Source organism: Dama dama, chromosome 10 (genome assembly GCF_033118175.1).
Source record: "Dama dama isolate Ldn47 chromosome 10, ASM3311817v1, whole genome shotgun sequence".
NCBI lineage: Eukaryota > Metazoa > Chordata > Mammalia > Artiodactyla > Cervidae > Dama > Dama dama.
Window position 1 is genome coordinate 3,141,480 of NC_083690.1, and position 17,198 is coordinate 3,158,677.

Below are 17,198 nucleotides of genomic sequence, written 5' to 3' on the forward strand. Positions count from 1 at the left end.
TGACCAAGAATAAGATGACTCTGAGCTTCAGAGCCAGAGAAAAACAGGTGCGCGTACCCTGGCGGCAGTGTGGGACAGGTGCGCGTATCCTGGGGGCAGCCGGCTGTAGGACCAGCCTTCCTTTCTGGATCCACAGCACCCAGGCCATGCTCACTCCCAGATCTAAGATCCAGTTCTTCCCCAGGACTCTAAGAACCAATGTCCCTAGAAGGGGGTGGTCCAGGAAAAGCCTCTCCTTTTTTACTCAGGAGGAAGAATGAGAGACCCCCGAGGAGCTAGGAAGCAGGACCCCGAAGCCAGAGGACAGAAAGCAACGGGCTCTGCTCGGAAGGGACAGGGAAGACAAACGCCACGGCAGAGACGAGAGAACAAAACAGGCTGGATTGAAAATGGAGGAAAGGAAGTGACCTACCCAAAGAGGCTGAAGGAGGCAGCAGCTCTCACCATTCAAAAACGGGATCACGGTTTTAAAATTCCCACAAAAGGATGCACCAGGCTCAGGCTAGCGTCTCCTTCTCTCTAGACTCCCCCAGCAGTGAGGAGGCTTCCAGGTTCCCTTCTCATCTCCAGACCCAGAGGAGACAGCGTGCTGAGGAAACGGGGCCCGGCAGCGCAGTGACTGGGCACTGGGAGCTGACGACCTGAGGAGAGTGTGTGCTGGGCCGGCAGACGCGCCAGCAGCTCCCAGCCCTCCTGCGGCCCTCCAGGGCCCGGGGCGCCCCCAGCAACACCGCCCAGCCCGCCCTGCTCGGCCCGGCCCTCGCGCCCGGCCACAGCCTTTCCACCCCACTTTGCGGCTCCTGGCGTTAGGACCCCCTAGGTGCTGGAGACATCTTAGACTTGACCTGAGCCCTACACATAGCACGCACGGCACCAGAGACCCAAGCGGATAGATAAGTAGCATCTTCATAATTGGAAACGCTTCATATCACAAAAAGTCACTTCTTCCCAGCCTAGTGAGTGGACATTACTCCATCCCAGATCCCAGACATGAACACCCTGGTTTTTACGTGGAAGAGCAAAGAGCCAGGACTCTGCTGACAGATGAGGTTGGGCCACGGTCCTGGGGATGAAGAACCATACAGGGACTGTGAGGCATCGTCAGCACAGACAGATGGATGGATGGGATGGAGGCCCACGGGGCAGGCTGGACCCCTGGGTGCCGGCTTGCTGGGGCGGCGGGCGGTGCAGAGGGGCTGGGACGTGAGGCGTCAGTCCCTCAGACACCAGCACAAACAGCTCGGCAACAAGAACCACAAACCAGAAACCACTGGGTCAGATTATAGGGCGGCATCAGAGGTGGGAAAGAGTTGCTAAACAGGTTGCTAAACATAAAAAACATTTTTCATGAAGGAAAAAAATATACATTTGATAACATCAAGAATTTGTTCAACACACACCAGAGTGAAGCCCGCAACAAGCTAGGAGAAGACTGCAAACACGCAGAAACAAAGAAACCATACAATATGCAACGTGAAACAGAGGACTCCTAGTGATCAACACTGGTAGCAACCAGTGAAGAAACCCGGGAGCAGAGGCGGTCCCCAGGAAGGAAATCCCAGTAGCCAGTGAGCGTGTGGAAGGTGGTCAGGAGCCAGGAAGATGCATGAGAAGCCTGCAGAGTGCCTTCTGTGCCCCAGACCAGTAAGGACGAGGGTGTCTGGCACGTGGGGAGGCGCCCCGAGCTCAGCGGGAGCTGCTGAGAAGGAAGTTCCGCGTCCCCGTCTCCGGTGCAGCCGCCGCCAGGGCCTATGACCGCGGGGCACCAGCCAGGCGGAGTGAGGACGCGCCCCACTGCCTGGAGGCAGCAGCGTCACAACTGTGCAAAGAGAAGTGTTCCCTGCTGAGCGCCCTGGGCTCTCAGAGGACGAGGAGGGGAGCATGATGGTATGCGTGTTCCTCCTCACGTTTCTGTAGATGAGCGACGCAGGCCCAGGCTGCTGGGGGCCAGGGGCCTCTGGCAGCGGGTTCCGGGGAGAAGCGCTCACCCCGGTGCGATCGCTGTGCTGCTGGCGGAGCTCAGCGTCCCTGGGAGGGGCCACCAACACCAGCCGCCTGGAGGGACGGACGTGGCACCCACCGCGACCCTCACGGCGCAAGGCCGCAGCACGTCCTGAGGCTCCTGTGCCCGCAAGTCCAGTCGCTGGTACAAGACCGAGGTTGGCGCCAGGAGGGCCTGTGCAAACCCCCCAGGTCTCCAGGGAGCTCAGGCTCCACAGAGAAAGCATCGTGGTTGGAGAGGAGCCCACATAGGCAGTGTGGGATGACGCGGGCCGGCTCAGCTGGGACAGGACCTCAGGGATCCAGGGAGACGGTGACAGCCAGGCCATGCCGTGACCCGTCCAGAGGAGGCGTCAAGGGGGCATCACCGCAGCAGGTGGGACCAGAGACTGGCCCCTGGGACAGTCTCGGGACGGGCAGCCTTCACAGGGATGGTGCCCAGACCCCGCCCCACGCTGTGCCCGGCCTGGGGTCCCCTGCACGTCAGCACACACACGACCCTGGACACGACCCGTGAGAGGCGACTTCCTCTAGAGGCAGCTGGGGAGGGGCAGGTAGGGGGTGGTGGTGCCAGGTGTCCGCTCGCAGGGGCAGGAAAAGGGAGAGTACCCACCCCAACAGGGCATGCTGGCTTCGCCGGAGCCAGAGGGGGCAGCTCTTCCTGGGGTGTCATGTGGGGGCTTCACACAGAAACTGTGGGGGCACCCATGGAAAGGTCGGCGACAACACACGGTCTGCAAGCACAGCTCCCAGGAATAAACACTTTCTAAACTTCTTCTCTTATAAATATGCATTAGAACATTTGATAACACAAGCAAAGCGCTCTGCAATTAATTTAAAATTAAACTGAGACTGAGCTTCCTGCAGTCCTGGCCGGAGAGGCACCCGGCACATCTGAGTGCCCGGGAGGCCCGCAGCCGCCTAGTCGCGCGGCACCTTGAACTGGTCCTTCTCTTTGCGGATGGCCCTCATGGTGGTCACGGGGTCCGTCTCGCCCGCGTGCTGCTGCACCGTCTTCTCCCTGTGAAGCCAAGCGCCAGGCTGCACCCCAGACCACAGCCCCACTGCCCCTCCCAGGGCGCCAGGAAGAAAAGAGCCTGGAGGCGGCGGCAGCCAGTGGATAGCCCGGGCGTTCGTCACTGTGGGAGACGTGCTGGCCAAGCCAATCCTGCTGTGACCCAGCGACGCTGCTCCACACGCGTCTGGCATCACCCAGCACGTGGATGCGCCCCAAGCACAAGTCTCATCACCTCCTGATGGGGACCCAGGGTCAGAAAGGACCCACACCCTCTCCGGGGCACCAAGAACAGTGCCCGCTTTAAGAAACAGCATCTGCTTCGTTGGCCGTGCTTTAAGGAGACTCAGGGGCGTGGACCCTGCCCGGGTGCCTGCGCGCAGCAGGGGCCCCACGCCCTCACCTCACGCGCATGAACGGGTTGTAGGTGAACTCCTCGGCGATGGTGGATGGCACCGTAGGCTCCCCGATGCTGTACTTCTCCTGCAAGACAAGTGGGTCGCTTTAGTGCGGAAGCTTCTAAAGGGGATGGTTGAGCAAGCCTTCACACATCGTCTGCCTGAGAAGATCCAGTGAGCACACGGTCAGCGTGAACACAGGCCGTTCCCTGCCCATGGAGAGGGGCACGAGTGCTCCGACCCACCACCACGACCCACCACGACCCAGAGGTGCAGGGGGACGGGGGGCTTTCTTGTCATTAATACAAAGCTTATGTTTTGTATTAAAGAAGTCATAACCAGCAAAAAGGCAGGAAACAGAAACTACAGCCCCACCCCCAGGACAGCACGTGGTTCGTGAGCGTCTCACTGCCAAGAAGGGTGCAGCAACCAGTTCCTGGGATCCCTCCCCGGGGTGACATCCTCCCTAGAGGGCGGCTGTCATCACGGGGTGCTCAGACAGCTCGTCACCTCCACTCGGGACGCCCTCGCTCCTGATCAACACTGACCAGGGCAGATGGAGAGAAGATGCAAACAGGGACGTCTGGCCAACTGTTCACTGCTATAGAAACGCCTACAGGAAGAAGGTCAGAGTTAATAGCTGAGGGTCTCCACCCTCCCTGCAGCCCCTGCCCTTCTACTGCTGGGCTCACCCTGAGGGCCATGGGGCCCAGGAGTGGACAGCCGCTGTCAAAAGCCACGCGCAGGCTTCCTGACCATTAGGGGCCCTCATTCCCAAGGGTCCCACTCCCACCCACACTGTGAGCAGTGGCATCGAGACGCCTTCAGGGGCTTTCCTGGTGGTCCAGGGGCTAAGAGTCCATGCTCCCAAAGCAGGGGGTCCAGGTTTGATCCTTGGTCAGGGAACTAGATCCCACATGCTGCAACTAAAGATCCCGCCAACAGCAACTAAGACTCAGTACAGCCAAATAAAAGAGGGGAGATCACTACAGATCTAGCAGATATTGGAAGGGGTGGATTAGATCATACTGATCTAAAAGTTAAAACTATAAAGCTTCCAAAAAAAAAGGAGATTTTTTTTTTACCTTGGCAAAGCAAAGCTTTCTTAAGTGGGAGATAAAAAGTATGAAGTACAAAAGAAAACATACTGTACATCATCAAAATTTAATGTAAAAAAAATTTGCTTGCTCTGGAAAAGACACTGTTGATAAAGTTAAAGGCAAGTCACAGAACGAGAAACTTCACAATACACATATCTGAAAAGTACTTGTATATAGCATAAACTTAAAAAAAAAACTCATTATTCAACAAGAAGACAATCCAGTTTTTTAAATGGGGAGAAAATCTGAACAAACACTAAACAAAATGACCAATAAGCATATGGAAAGATGGTCAAAGTTATTATGCGCTAAGGAAACGCAAATTAAAGCCACAATGAAGCACCACTGCCTACCCAGGAAGACGGCTAAAATGAAAAGATCGGCAGTACCAAGGGTTGGTGAGGGTGTGGAACACCCGGAGTTCTCCTGTTTCACTGGTGGGGAAATGAAACAACACAACCACGTATCACACAAAGCCCTGCACAGAGATGTTCACAGCGGCTTTATTCACAATGGCCAGTAACCAGAAAATGTCTATTGGCAGGTGAATGGATAAGCAAAATGTGGTATGGTCAAACAAAGGAATACCACTCAGCAATGAAGAGGAATGAACTCATACCTGCAGTTCATTCACATGAAGTGAATCTCAAAATTATTCTGCTTCGTAAAAAAAAAAAAAAAGATATCAGTGTACTCATATCTTTTTTTTTTTTTTTTTTTTACGAAGCAGAATAATTTTGAGATTCACTTCATGTGAATGAACTGCACTGTATGAACTATACACTATACACTGTATAGTTTCATTTATATGAAATTCTAGAAAATGTGAACTAAGTTCTAGTGGCATCCTAGAGCAAGGCAGAAAAAACAAGACATGAGGAAGCTTTTGGGGGTGGAGATGTTCTAGATCTTAAACAGTGGGAGTCATTTAATGTCAAAATTCACTCAGTTCTTCATTTTAAATGGATGCAATTTCTTACATGTGAACTAAACTTCCAACAAGTTTGAAAATAAAAAGGGAAACTATGAAAACTGTCAATAAGTTTGAATACCTTGCTGAAATTCCTTGAAAGACACTAGTTGCTAACAAAACTAAATCAAGAAAAGGTAGCCCAGAAGAAAATCTGACAGCCCTACACATCAATTCATAACAAAAAAAATCTTTCCACAAAAAAGAATTCAGTGTCCAGAAGGCTTCATTAGTGATTTCTAACAAACCTAAAGGAAGAAATAATAACAACCACAGAAAAACTCAGTAAACAGGAGGAGGCACTTCCAACTCTTATTTTATGTGGCCAGCGTTACCTTCATATTAAGACCAAAGACATGACAAAAAAATAAAACTACAGACCAATATTTCTTAAGAACACAAACACAAAAAATAGATACCACCATGACTAAGGTTTGTCCAGAAAGCAAGGTTGGTGTAACATTTGAAGCCAACTGATATACTTCTCCACATTAACAAGAATCAGGGAGAAAAAAATACATGATTACATAATAGAGAAAGAAAAATCATTTGATAAAATTCAATGTCTACTCATGACAAAACTCTCAGAAAACCAGGAATATATGTGAACTTCATCAACTTGATAAAGAGAACTTTAAAAAAACTCACAACTAAAATAATTAGCTTCATGGTGAAAAACTGAATGCTTTCCCCCTAAGACTGGGAACAAGCCAAAGGTGTCCACTCTCACCATGTCTACTTAAAACTGTCCTGAAGACCTAAGCCAGTGCAATAAGGCAAAATAATAACTAAATATATATTGGAAATATATTGGAAAGGAAGAAACAAAACTATCTTAATGTTGATGGCATGATTGTGTGCTAAGGAATCTATGAAAAAGATGCTAGGCTAAGTCAAGCAAAGTCACAAGGACACAATGTCAAAATACAAAAATCAATATTTCTAAAGACTCGATAATCATTTCCAATAAAATCCATACATGTGAACTATTTAGGAACACATTTGACAGTGTGTACAAGATCTTTACTCTGAGAATTACAGAGGACACCTGCAGGACACACGCGACCCTGGGACGAGCCACAGGGCACGCTGGGGGCCAAGGCGGAAATAATGCCTTTCAGACAAGCAGCCTCCAAGGTGGTCTCCCCAGGCAGACAGGGGCTGGCATCTGCTGCTTCAGCCTCCCCTGGCTGCTGGCTGAAAAGGATCCCAGGCCCAGCCCAGACCCTCAAGTCAGAAAGGATCTCAAAGAGACAGCCAGGGCTCTGGCTCTGCGTTGGGCTGGAACCCACCTGGCCTGCTGCCGCCCGCTGTCCCAAGGGGCCCTTTCCGCCTGCTCTGGAGCCAATGCTGTGAGCGCCGTGCTCCCAGGAAGCAACTTCAGGGCACCCAGCCCACAGGACCCCCCCGCCTGCAGCCCGCTCACCTTGGCCCAGGCCAGTTTCTCCTGGATGGCAGTGTTGTTGGGCTCCACGTGGCGAGCAAACTTGAGGTTGTTGATGGTGTATTCGTGGCCACAGTATACTCTCTGAGGACAGAGCCAAACATGCCAGCTCTGCGGAGGCTTGTGAACCCTGCCCACCAGCCCCTCAGAGACAGCGTGAGGGGCCTGGGCCCGTCCGGGGGCGGCACCCACGAGATGTCCCTCAAGATAAGCACACGTCCTGAGTGCGTGTCACATCTGTGTGTGTCAGTCACTCAGTCGTGTCTGACCCTTTGTGACCCCATGGACTGCAGCCCGCCAGGCTCCTCTGTCCATGGGATTCTCCAGGCAACAATTCTGGAGTGGGTAAGCCATTGCATCTCCATGGGATTTTCCCAACCCAAGATTGAACCCACATCTCCTGCATTGCAGTCGTGTATGTTAAATGACAATAAAAAGTACATTTAAGGAAAAACACACGCTTCCAGAAGCAATGCTTCTGCTGTGCTGCTCCTCCCAATGCAGGAAGGCTTCTGAGACCCCACGGGTAGGGAGCTGGCCCGCGGGCTCAGCAGGAGGTGAGGGGACAGGGTCTTGCTGCCACTGGAGAGCAGACAGGACACTGCCTACCGTGTCTGGAGGGAGCCGGCCCAGGACCTCGAGCAGGGCTTTGTACATCTCATCTGCTGTCCCTTCATAGAACTTCCCACAGCCAGCCACAAACAAGGTGTCACCTGCGAGGCAGGACAGCATGGAGCTGGGGGGCTGCCGGCCATGCACGCCCCCATTAGGGCCACTGCTCAGCTCCACGGCCGGACTCCTCTCTGCCCCCTGTGCTGACCCGGCCACAGCCCCGGACCTGCCCCCCACCCGCCAGGGCCCAGGGCCCCCCGAGTCTGGGTGCCACCCTCTCCACGCCTTTAGCCTCCTGCCGCACTGACTGGCCCCACCAGGCCCCAAACAGCTGCTCAGACGCAAGCCCGGCTGCCCCCCTCATTGCCCATTCCTATCAGCGCTGGCTCTGAGACCACCTGCAAAACCCAAGCCTTTCCCCATCTGTTCTGAAGCCCCTTCCAGGCCAGGCCGTCCTGTGACCCCTTAATTATGACAGCCAGCACTGTCCTGCCAAATGCCCACAACCTCACCGGCCCCACCTGGACCCTCCAGGGACCCCTCACACAGGATCACAGCTCCCAGGGCCCTGGAGATGGGATGGAAGCCCAGTTGGGAGGGGACACTCCGCCCAGGGCCCACCAGGGCTGCCTGGCCCCTGGGTGTGTTTGTGCCGAGGCCCAGGCTCCACCCCGAGCGCTGGGGTCCATGCAGAGCCCAGCGCAGTCTGCCTGGCGGGACATGCTCTCTGCTCTGCCCGGCCCCGCAGCTCACACCTGGGAATGCTACACTCACCTGTGAACACAGCGGGCGGCTCAGGACTGTTGGGCTTGGTCACAAAGTAACAGATGTGTCCAGAAGTGTGGCACGGCGTCGACAGGCACTTGACACTGAGAGACCCCACCTGAAACAGCACATGGGCCTGTGTCCCTGCGTGCGGGGGCCCGTCTGCAGGCTCGCGGGCTCTCCCAGACCCCGCCAGCCCCCAGCGCGAGCTGCCATCCAGGGCGATCGGGCTTCCGCGGCCACCGCTCCACCCTGCAGGGTGGGCCTTGTGGTGACCACAGGACCCAGGCCCAGAGGTGCAGGGACCCCCATGAGCCGGTGTTTGCTGGCGTGCCCAACCAGGGGGCTGGTCCTGCCGTCTCCTCAGAGCCAGGCCAAGTCTGAGCCAGGCGTCTTGCTGGTAAGACGGTTTTCTCGTAGTTGCCTGGCCTATTGTTCCCTTCTCCAACTCCACCCCAGCCCCAGCCTTTACTTCAGAAATGTTCTAACCCACCCAAATCTGAAATGATGTTTCTGTGTGCGCTCTGCCTGGGTCACCAAATGCTAACAGGCCCACCTGGGCGGCAGCTGCTGTCCACACACGTCCTGACACGCTGCCCCAGATGCCCAGCTGCCTCTCCTGAGAAAAGGCCGCCTTCCCATATAACCGCACTTTCATCCCCTCCCAAGAAATCCACCACTGATGTGAAAGAGAATCCCACAGAGTCTGTATTTCAGTGTCCCCAGGCATCTCAAGGGCTTCCCTGGTGACTCAGTCAGTAAGGAATCTGCCTGCAAGGCAGGAGACCCGGGTTCGATCCCTGGGTCGGGAAGATCCCCTAGAAGAGGAAATGGCAACCCACTCCAGTATTCTTACCTGGAGAAGCCCATGGACAGAGGAGCCTGGCGGGCTACGGTCCATGGGGTCACAAAGAGTCCGACACGACTTAGTGACTAAACCACCAGGTGTCCCAAAGCCATGCGCCTGGCCTCTCCCTCAGCCAGTCACCCTCTCACACTGACCTGCTCGCCAGGCTCTCGGCAGAGGGACTGTCCAGGCCAGGCAGGCCCCAGAGCGCGTCCGCCTGTGTGCAGGCGGGGCTGTCTCCACAGCTGAGCCCTTAGTGCCCCTCTGGGTCCCTGGGGCGAGCCAGGGGACCACCAGGAGGCGGCGGGCACAGCCCACCTGAGCCCTGCTGCCGATCACTCCTCACCTGCAGTGTGGACAGGTGTGTGACCTTGTGAGTCAGGGCCCCAATCCGGTCATCACCCCCGTACACCTTCAACCCAGGCTCCAGCTTGACCAGCTTCTCGTTCCCGCCAGCGTGGTCCCTGGAGGTCAGAAAGGGGCAGCTGGGGCTGCTGCTGATACAATGGGGGTGTGCCCACTTCCACACCCCGACCAAATGGAGTTTTTATTTTGCCCAGCTATGTTTCTCTGAAGTAGAAATTCATCTTCCTATTCTTGTCCACCATTTGGCTCTGCTGAGTGAATGTTCTCAGATAGCCCATCCCCACAAGAGGCCTCTGCCATGCCGCCGCCGTGCTGCTGCAGAAGCTTCTGGAGCAGATGGAGCAAACTGCACGCCCCTGAATGATCCCTGTGCCCCCGGCTCCCAGACTCCAGGCGCACCAGAGTCACCTGGGGTCTGGGAACACTGAGGCCTGACTCCCAGCCACATGCGCTGATGCCCTGGGCACCCTGATGTCCTGGGCGCCCTGCAAGCCGAGTTTTAAAAGCCGTCAGGTTACTCTGAGTCACAGCCCAGATGGGCCCACTCCGAGCAGACCTAAACCACCACCACCCAGCTGCCAGGGGGCAGTGTCACCGAGGGACAGGCCAGCGCAGAATGACCTCCTCAGGAGCCTTGATGGTGCAGCCAGCGGCGAGGTGCCCCCTGGACACGCGCACAGGAGCTCCCCACGCCGCCCAGTTCAAGAGAAGGGCTCCAGGCCACGGCCTTGCTGGGGGAGAAATTCACCAGGGCAAGCCCTGCAGGGCCCTGAACACGGGGCAGGGCGGGGGTGTCCTGCGCCTGAAGATTAGCCTTTCCAGGCCAAGGCAGGGGCTTTCCAATCGCCAGGGCACACCTGCTCCTCACTACACACTGACCCACAGGCCCCGCCACAGCAGGGCTCCAAGATAAGAGCAGGCCGCCCTTGGCCCCTCCTTGCCGCACTGATACACGCGGGCCGGGCCAGCCGCGAAGCACACTCAGCGCTGACCTGGGAAACGCCGCCTGGAAGTGGCAGGGTGGCACAGGCCACACCCTGCAGCTCACTCTGGGGCCTGGTTTAGTTTGTAAGGTACCCCAGTGTGGGAAAAGCCACATGTGACGCGGGGGGTGCTCAGAGCAAGACAGTTGCACTGGGGGAAGTTGGGAGGCGGGGGCCCCGCAGCCCACGGAGACCACACTGGGCGGAGCTCGCGAGAGTAGCCACAGGGCAGCCAGGAGCTGCCGCAGGCCTGAGCCCCTAAATCAGGAAGTAACGCCTGAGGCCCCGGAGGCTGAGCCATCCCGAAGGGCCGCAGTGACATCAACCAGCAAGTTTCCAACACTTAATAGACTCTGGTCAACCGCATCCACACAACACTCCCACAGATGTTGCAGAAGGCCTCCCTTTATCCCAGGTCACACCCCGAGCTCGGCCAAGCGCCACAGGAGCAGGTTCAAAAACGCTCACTGCCCTTGGGCAGTTATTTGGAAAAGAATATTCAGAGCCAAGTAAAGATTTTTTTCCTAGCTTTGAAGAGCCTCAAAAGTTCCAATAGGGCCCTGGGCAGGCAACTCTAGGCCTAAGATCCAAACATCAGAGCTTTTTCCATCCTTTAGCTTTCAAGTATCTAAAAAATCACAAATTCTTCAAAAATGACAGCTTGATTTTCAAAAACACTAACGTCTAGACCAGTTGATTCTCCAACATTGAGGCCAGCTTCCCACCACGCAAGTTCAAGAGCTTGCAAAGATGTTGCTAGAGGCCCACCCATAGCCCCAGGACCCCAGCATGATTGAGCCTCTGCCCTCAGGGCCCCGAGTTGCCAGGCCTGAGGGATGCGGGGCAGCAGCACAGAGGCGGGTGCCCGGAAGCCCCATCAGAGTGCTGCTGGGGCTGACCCTCAGCTCACAACCACGGAGGGGAGAAGAAGGGCTGCCAGGCCCCCCGTGGGGGTCCCCCAGGAACCTGCACGCCCTGGCCCGCCCGCTGGGTGGTCGCTCCTCCTCGGGGCACGGGCAGCACAGCTGTGAGGCCCAGGGGCCCTGCTGGCACAGGGGAGGTTGGGCCCCGGAGCACTCACCAGTGGTGGTGGGTGGTGAGCACTGTGGTCAGCTTCACGCCGTGCTTCCTCACCGTTTCCACCACCTGCAACCAAACAGGCGGCAGCGCACAGGCCGGTCATGCCCCGGCCCCGGCCCGTCCATCGGCCTGCAGGTGGGGGCAGCCAGAGAGCTGGCCCGCCTGCCCCGCCTCCAGGAGGGGAGGGTGACGAGGAGGCCTTTTCTCTCGTGATCCGCGGGGCAGTTCAGGCTCCACACGACCTCTCCAAGCCCCTCCAGCCAAGACCACCACCCCCTAAAGGCAGTGTGCCAAGGGGCACAAAGCCTGGAGGAGGCGGCAGTGCTGGAAAGGCCCCTGCCTCTCCTGCCCAGGTTCTCTGCACGCAGGAGCCCTTTCCTCAATACACCAAAGCCTCTGGTGGCCTCCAGCCCCTCAGTGCTCTTTTGCCCTGATAACTGAGTGGCGGGACACTAGTTCCTTTTTCAAAAACCAAATGGGTTAATTTCTGTTTAGCTTTGGCCGGGTTGCAAGGGCTCTGGGTTATCAAACTCATCAGGAGACGGAAAAGGGGTGCTGGGCCTGGCCTCCCACCTTCTGGGGCTGCACTGGATCCACAATGGCCGCCTCCTTGGTGTCCTCATCAATGAGCAGGTACATGTAATTGTCGGTCAGAGCGGGCAGTAACTCCACCTTCATGGCGCCCTGATCCACGGTCAAGCTCTTCCTTAAACCCAAGTGGTAGAGGCTTCCCAGCAGGGCTGGACCTGAAGACAAAGTGCAGTTCCAGTCAGTGTCCACACGAGGCCACGCTGGGCCAAGACTTCAAAGCCAAGACTTCAAAGCTCAGCCCCGCAGGACAGGCAATGTCCCGCGGACGCAATGTGCGGAGCCTCGACGTGAGGGGTTTTCTAAGTTTTCTTAGAAAAGAGAAGGATACCCTCATTAACCACATCCATGAGGAGAATACAGAACACGGCTCATGTTCATATTCGTGGAAATTGGCTCTTTCACACTTAGGGTCCCTCTTTTCTTTCTAGAGAGCTCTAAAAGGACTGCAATTCAAACCTCTGTGAGAGGCGCCTACAGTCAGCTCTGGGGTTGTTCACACTTGATTCAGAGAAAGACCACAAAGAGGGAAACCCAGAGTGAAAGTGCCAGGCAGGCTCTTCTCCCTCTCTGCGAGCTCAGGGAGCCCGAGGCCCCTGCAGCGACTCACAGCCCTTCTCAGGTCACACGCCAGAGAAGAAAAGACTCACTCCCGAATGGCACGGACTTGAAATCTGGATGATGCATAAACCCCCTCTCCCACAGCCTGAGATATGGGAGAGCTGGCCACATCTGTTTGAGACTCAAGTGTGGAGGACACAGAACCACTGTCCAACTGAGGCAAAGGAGGCAGCCAGGGTGGGCTGGGAGTGACCACAGGGCAAAAGCATCCTGCGCCCCAGAGACAGGGGCCAAAATACTTTCCACAACGAAGCCCCTATTTAGTCTAAAAATTCATGAAGGCCCCAATAATACCTTAAATCTTAGCATGACAGGGATTAAAATTGCAAAAGGTGACAGAAGACAGCAGTGAGATTCTGGAGTAGGTCGGTGCTGGGATGGGGCCTCTCCAAGAAAGGGATCCAGAAAGTGGGCGGCATAGACACACTGACTGACAGACTGACTGAGTGACTGGCTGGCTGACAGAATGGCTGATTGACAGACTGACTAACAGACAGACTGACTGGCTGACTGACAGGACACCTCTGATGCAGAGTTCGCAGGCATCCACCATGCCCAGGGAACTGCCTGAACTGCAGCATTAAGGGACACAGAGGTGTGACAACCAGTTGGGCTTTATCCAGGCCCTTCTCCTCAGGCTCGGCAAGAAAACCTATTTTTCTACAATTGGGTTTCTGGGATATGCCACCTGCTCTCAGCCCCAGTATTCAGCATCTGAGCCCCAGGAGGACTACAGAGCAGAGTCAGGGCCGAGTCTTGAGACACACAGCATCCGGCTTCTCTGGACCTGGGAAGCTCCTTCCTCACCACAGCAGAGTGCTGGGCCCCCTCTTAACGAGGCAGCCACACTCCTGCTGATCCCCTCCAGTCCCATTTGCACCAACTGCCTGCCTCCAACATAGAAACTCTGCTGACCCTGTAACGGGTCCCTACATGGAAAAACCCAGCTCTTTCCTTAGATATGGTGACACACCATGCACTCCAGATGCCCTCTGCTCTGAGTGAGGTCTGGACATGGCCAAGGAGGGCTTCCACCTGCTCCTTCTCCCCACCCAGGGCTGTGGTCACTCAGCTCACTGCTCCAAAATCTCAGCTTAACCTACTACCCCTGTTGCTACATCAGCCCGATAAGGTATCAGGAAATAAAAGGCGATTTCAAAATCAAGGTCAAAATATTTCAAGCGAGCAAGAGGTAATAGGGTGAAAATCGAATCTGACAGCTGTCCGAGCAGGGCCCTGGAGGTCAGGCCGTCCAACGCCTCCCGTTTTAGAGGCCGGGATAGGAGAACTAGGAAGGGCAAGGGTCCAGCAGCTCGCCGGCCACAGTTCACGTGAAAAGCCAGGATCCACTTCGTGGAGCACACACAGCACGCAGGCCGTGCGGATTCAGGCATGAGTGCATCACCCCAGGGCTTCAGAAGTGCGTGGCTGCATGGGGCGGGGGGGAGGGGGTGGGGGCGGATGCGTGAGGGGGAACCCTCGACCCCCGCAGTCCGGGAGGAGGGGGTCGCTAGCTGGCTGCCAGGCAGACCCCGGGGAGGCAGGCGTCCCAAGACGGGCCCCCCGAGCGCCCCCGCAACACACATTTCCTTACCTAGCACAAATCCGTTAGCACCCCCCAGCTGACAAGTTACCCCACTCTGTCTTCAGCCCTCTCAAAGGCTGACTCAACTGCTGGGTGGCCTTTGCTCGACCCCAATCGGCCTGCCCGCCGGCGTCAGCGAGGGCTTACAATCCTGTATCAATAAAAAACAGCGTCAGCCTCGGCGGCCCCGCCCGTGCGGGCCCCGCGCTGCACCGCCTCGGGGAGCGCGGCCGGCCCAACCGCCGTTAGCCGGGCTACGACGCCGGCCGGGCGGCTCGCCTCGCCTCCGCAGGCCCTGCCCCGGGACCCTGACAGGCCAGCCCCTGGGCGCCCTGGCCTTCCCGGCCCCGCGCCGGCCCCGCCCCGGCCCACCTACCCAGGCCGAGACGGGCGCAGGCGGCTCCCAGCTCAGCGACGCTCCAGCAGCCGAGCAGCCCGCGGCCCAGCACCATGACCGGAGCGGCTGGCAGGCTGCGGCGGCAGCGGCACGAGGGGCGGGCTGTACCCGCCGGCGTCCACACACCGCGGCCAATCAGCGCCCGCCGCCCCGCCCCGGCCAATCAGCGCCCGTGTCCCAGCCCGTGCCCCCCGCCCGCCCCGCCCCCCGGCCAATCAGCGCCCGTGTCCACACCTGACCCTGCCCCGCTGAGGACCTGAGGGTGATCCGGAAGGCACCTGCTCCAGCCGCCGCCTCTCTGCGGGGACCAGGCCCGGCAGCCCCCGGGCAGCCACTGGACAGCTGCTGCCGACAGGACGAGTGCCGCGACTTCCGGGCACCCGGCGGAGTCCGCGGTCCGGCTCCTCGAGGTAGTTGGTCCTCTCCGGCTAGCCGTCGGCGTCCGTGACCGGCCGGGCAGGGTCCACGTGACTCCGGGCAGCGGGTAGGAGCATGGCCGCCGGCAGGCCGATGTCCCGCTTCTGGGAGTGGGGGAAGAACATCGTGTGCGTGGGCCGGAACTACGCGGACCACGTCCGGGAGATGCAGAGCGCCGTGCCCAGCGAGCCGGTGCTCTTCCTGAAGCCGTCCACCGCCTACGCCCCCGAAGGCTCGCCGGTGCTCGTGCCCGCCTACACCCGCAACCTGCACCACGAGCTTGAGCTCGCCGTGGTGATGGGCAAGCGCTGCCGCGCAGTCCCGGAGGCCGCGGCCATGGACTACGTGGCCGGCTATGCCCTGTGCCTGGACATGACCGCCAGGGACGTGCAGGACGAGTGCAAGAAGAAGGGGCTGCCCTGGACTCTGGCCAAGAGTTTCACGGCCTCTTGCCCGGTCAGCGCCTTCGTGCCCAAAGAGAAGATCCCTGACCCTCACAACCTGAAGCTCTGGCTCAAGGTCAACGGCGAACTCAGACAGGAGGGTGAGACATCCTCCATGATTTTTTCCATCCCCTACATCATCAGCTACGTTTCTAAGATCATGACCTTGGAAGAAGGAGATATTATCTTGACCGGGACGCCAAAAGGAGTGGGACCCGTTAAAGAAAATGATGAGATTCAGGCTGGCATACACGGCGTCCTCAGTATGAAGTTTAAGGTGGAGAAACCAGAATATTGAATGTATATTATACAAAGCACCTTAACTTGTTAACATACGTTTCAGGGGGAAAGGAAAGGAGAGACAAAAGCGAGCAAAGGTTATTTAATTAAACGTGACAATCCTTTAATAATAAACCAATATTTAAAAATGATTGGATTGCTATGCCTCAACTCAAGGAAGATGGACCCTTGGAGAAAACCCTGACCTAGAAGAGCTGGGCCAGAAATGGAAATGAAAAACAGTGTCTCCTAGGAAACAAGACGTCAGATATTCAAAAGACTGACTTTCTTTTTCTAAAACTGGACTGGATTAGACTTTTCAGTGGGTCATTCAAGGACCACGTGTTAAGACTTAAAATCTGCAAAGGAAGTGGAAAAGCACGTTTCATCAGTGTTTCCCAAAGTTCCTTTATGATCATGAAAACCATCTGGAGGTATTTATAGAAATAAAAATTTCCAATTACTGGACCATCCCAGGTGCAATGTGTTATTTAATGGACTCAATCTCTGGCACTCCAAGTGATTTATGGAGAAACACTACTCCACATAGTCAGTTAAAGTTTTATTTAATAAGTGAGCAATTAATGAAGACCTCACTCATTTAGTTAGGGTGTGTATTCTGGCCCATAGATTCTGAGTTTGGGGAATAATTTTGAAATTGTTGTTTCCTAAATAAATATGCTATCTTTTGTGAGGTCTAAAAGTGTACTTCCCCCGCCAGTAGTGGTTATGAGGGACACATCCTCACTAAGGGGCTTCAGACCTTGGTCTTTGGCGTTTGGTTTCCTGAGCACTGTGCTTTATTAACAGAGTTGATCAGCACCTGTACTTCACACCCAGTGATAAGGAAGCTTCAGGGAAGTAAAATGACCTGGGAGTGCTGCTTTTACTTTCCCCTGCCCCCTTCTCTGATTTTTCCAGGTAGCTCAGTGGTAAAGAATCTGCCTGCTAATGCAGGAGACGGGTTGGATCCCTAGTTGGGAAAGATCCACTGGAGGAGGGTATGGCAACCCACTCCAGTATTCTTGCCTGGAGAATCCCATGGACAAAGGAGCCTGGCAGGCTACAGTCCATGGGGTTGCAAAGAGTCAGGCATGACTGAGCACTCACACACCCTTCTCTGCAAAATACTAGGTGAGGTGCACCACTGTCAGAGTGCCTGGTGGAATCCTTCAGGCTTAGGCAGGGGCTCCTGCTGTTAGCCTGAACAAAAGGCACCTGCTGGCTCCTAATGCTTATTGAGCACTTAGTACTACTAGGCACTGTGCCAAGAGTTTTCTGTGTAGT

General features: G+C 56.2%; 2 protein-coding genes across 3 annotated transcripts; one reads left to right on the forward strand and one right to left on the reverse strand.

The window, feature by feature from the left end:
* Positions 1 to 2,757: 2,757 nt before the first annotated feature.
* HAGH (hydroxyacylglutathione hydrolase) lies at positions 2,758 to 14,882 on the reverse strand. 2 transcript variants are annotated; one of them, XM_061152532.1, is made up of 10 exons: positions 14,752 to 14,872; positions 14,385 to 14,526; positions 12,155 to 12,327; positions 11,583 to 11,647; positions 9,499 to 9,616; positions 8,315 to 8,423; positions 7,538 to 7,641; positions 6,911 to 7,012; positions 3,420 to 3,499; positions 2,758 to 3,022 (listed from the first exon to the last, which is right to left on the reverse strand). In XM_061152532.1, exons 3-10 carry the CDS (start codon positions 12,257 to 12,259, stop codon positions 2,923 to 2,925), a joined length of 783 nt encoding a protein of 260 aa, XP_061008515.1. In that variant the 5' UTR covers positions 12,260 to 12,327; positions 14,385 to 14,526; positions 14,752 to 14,872; the 3' UTR covers positions 2,758 to 2,922. The 2 variants fall into 2 exon arrangements, with proteins under 2 accessions (XP_061008515.1, XP_061008514.1); XM_061152531.1 differs by lacking the exon at positions 14,385 to 14,526 and having other exon boundaries at positions 14,752 to 14,882.
* A 124-nt stretch (positions 14,883 to 15,006) lies between these two features.
* On the forward strand, positions 15,007 to 16,379 carry FAHD1 (fumarylacetoacetate hydrolase domain containing 1). Its single transcript, XM_061152533.1, has one exon. It carries the CDS (start codon positions 15,265 to 15,267, stop codon positions 15,928 to 15,930), a length of 666 nt encoding a protein of 221 aa, XP_061008516.1. The 5' UTR covers positions 15,007 to 15,264; the 3' UTR covers positions 15,931 to 16,379.
* The last annotated feature ends 819 nt before the right edge of the window (positions 16,380 to 17,198 follow it).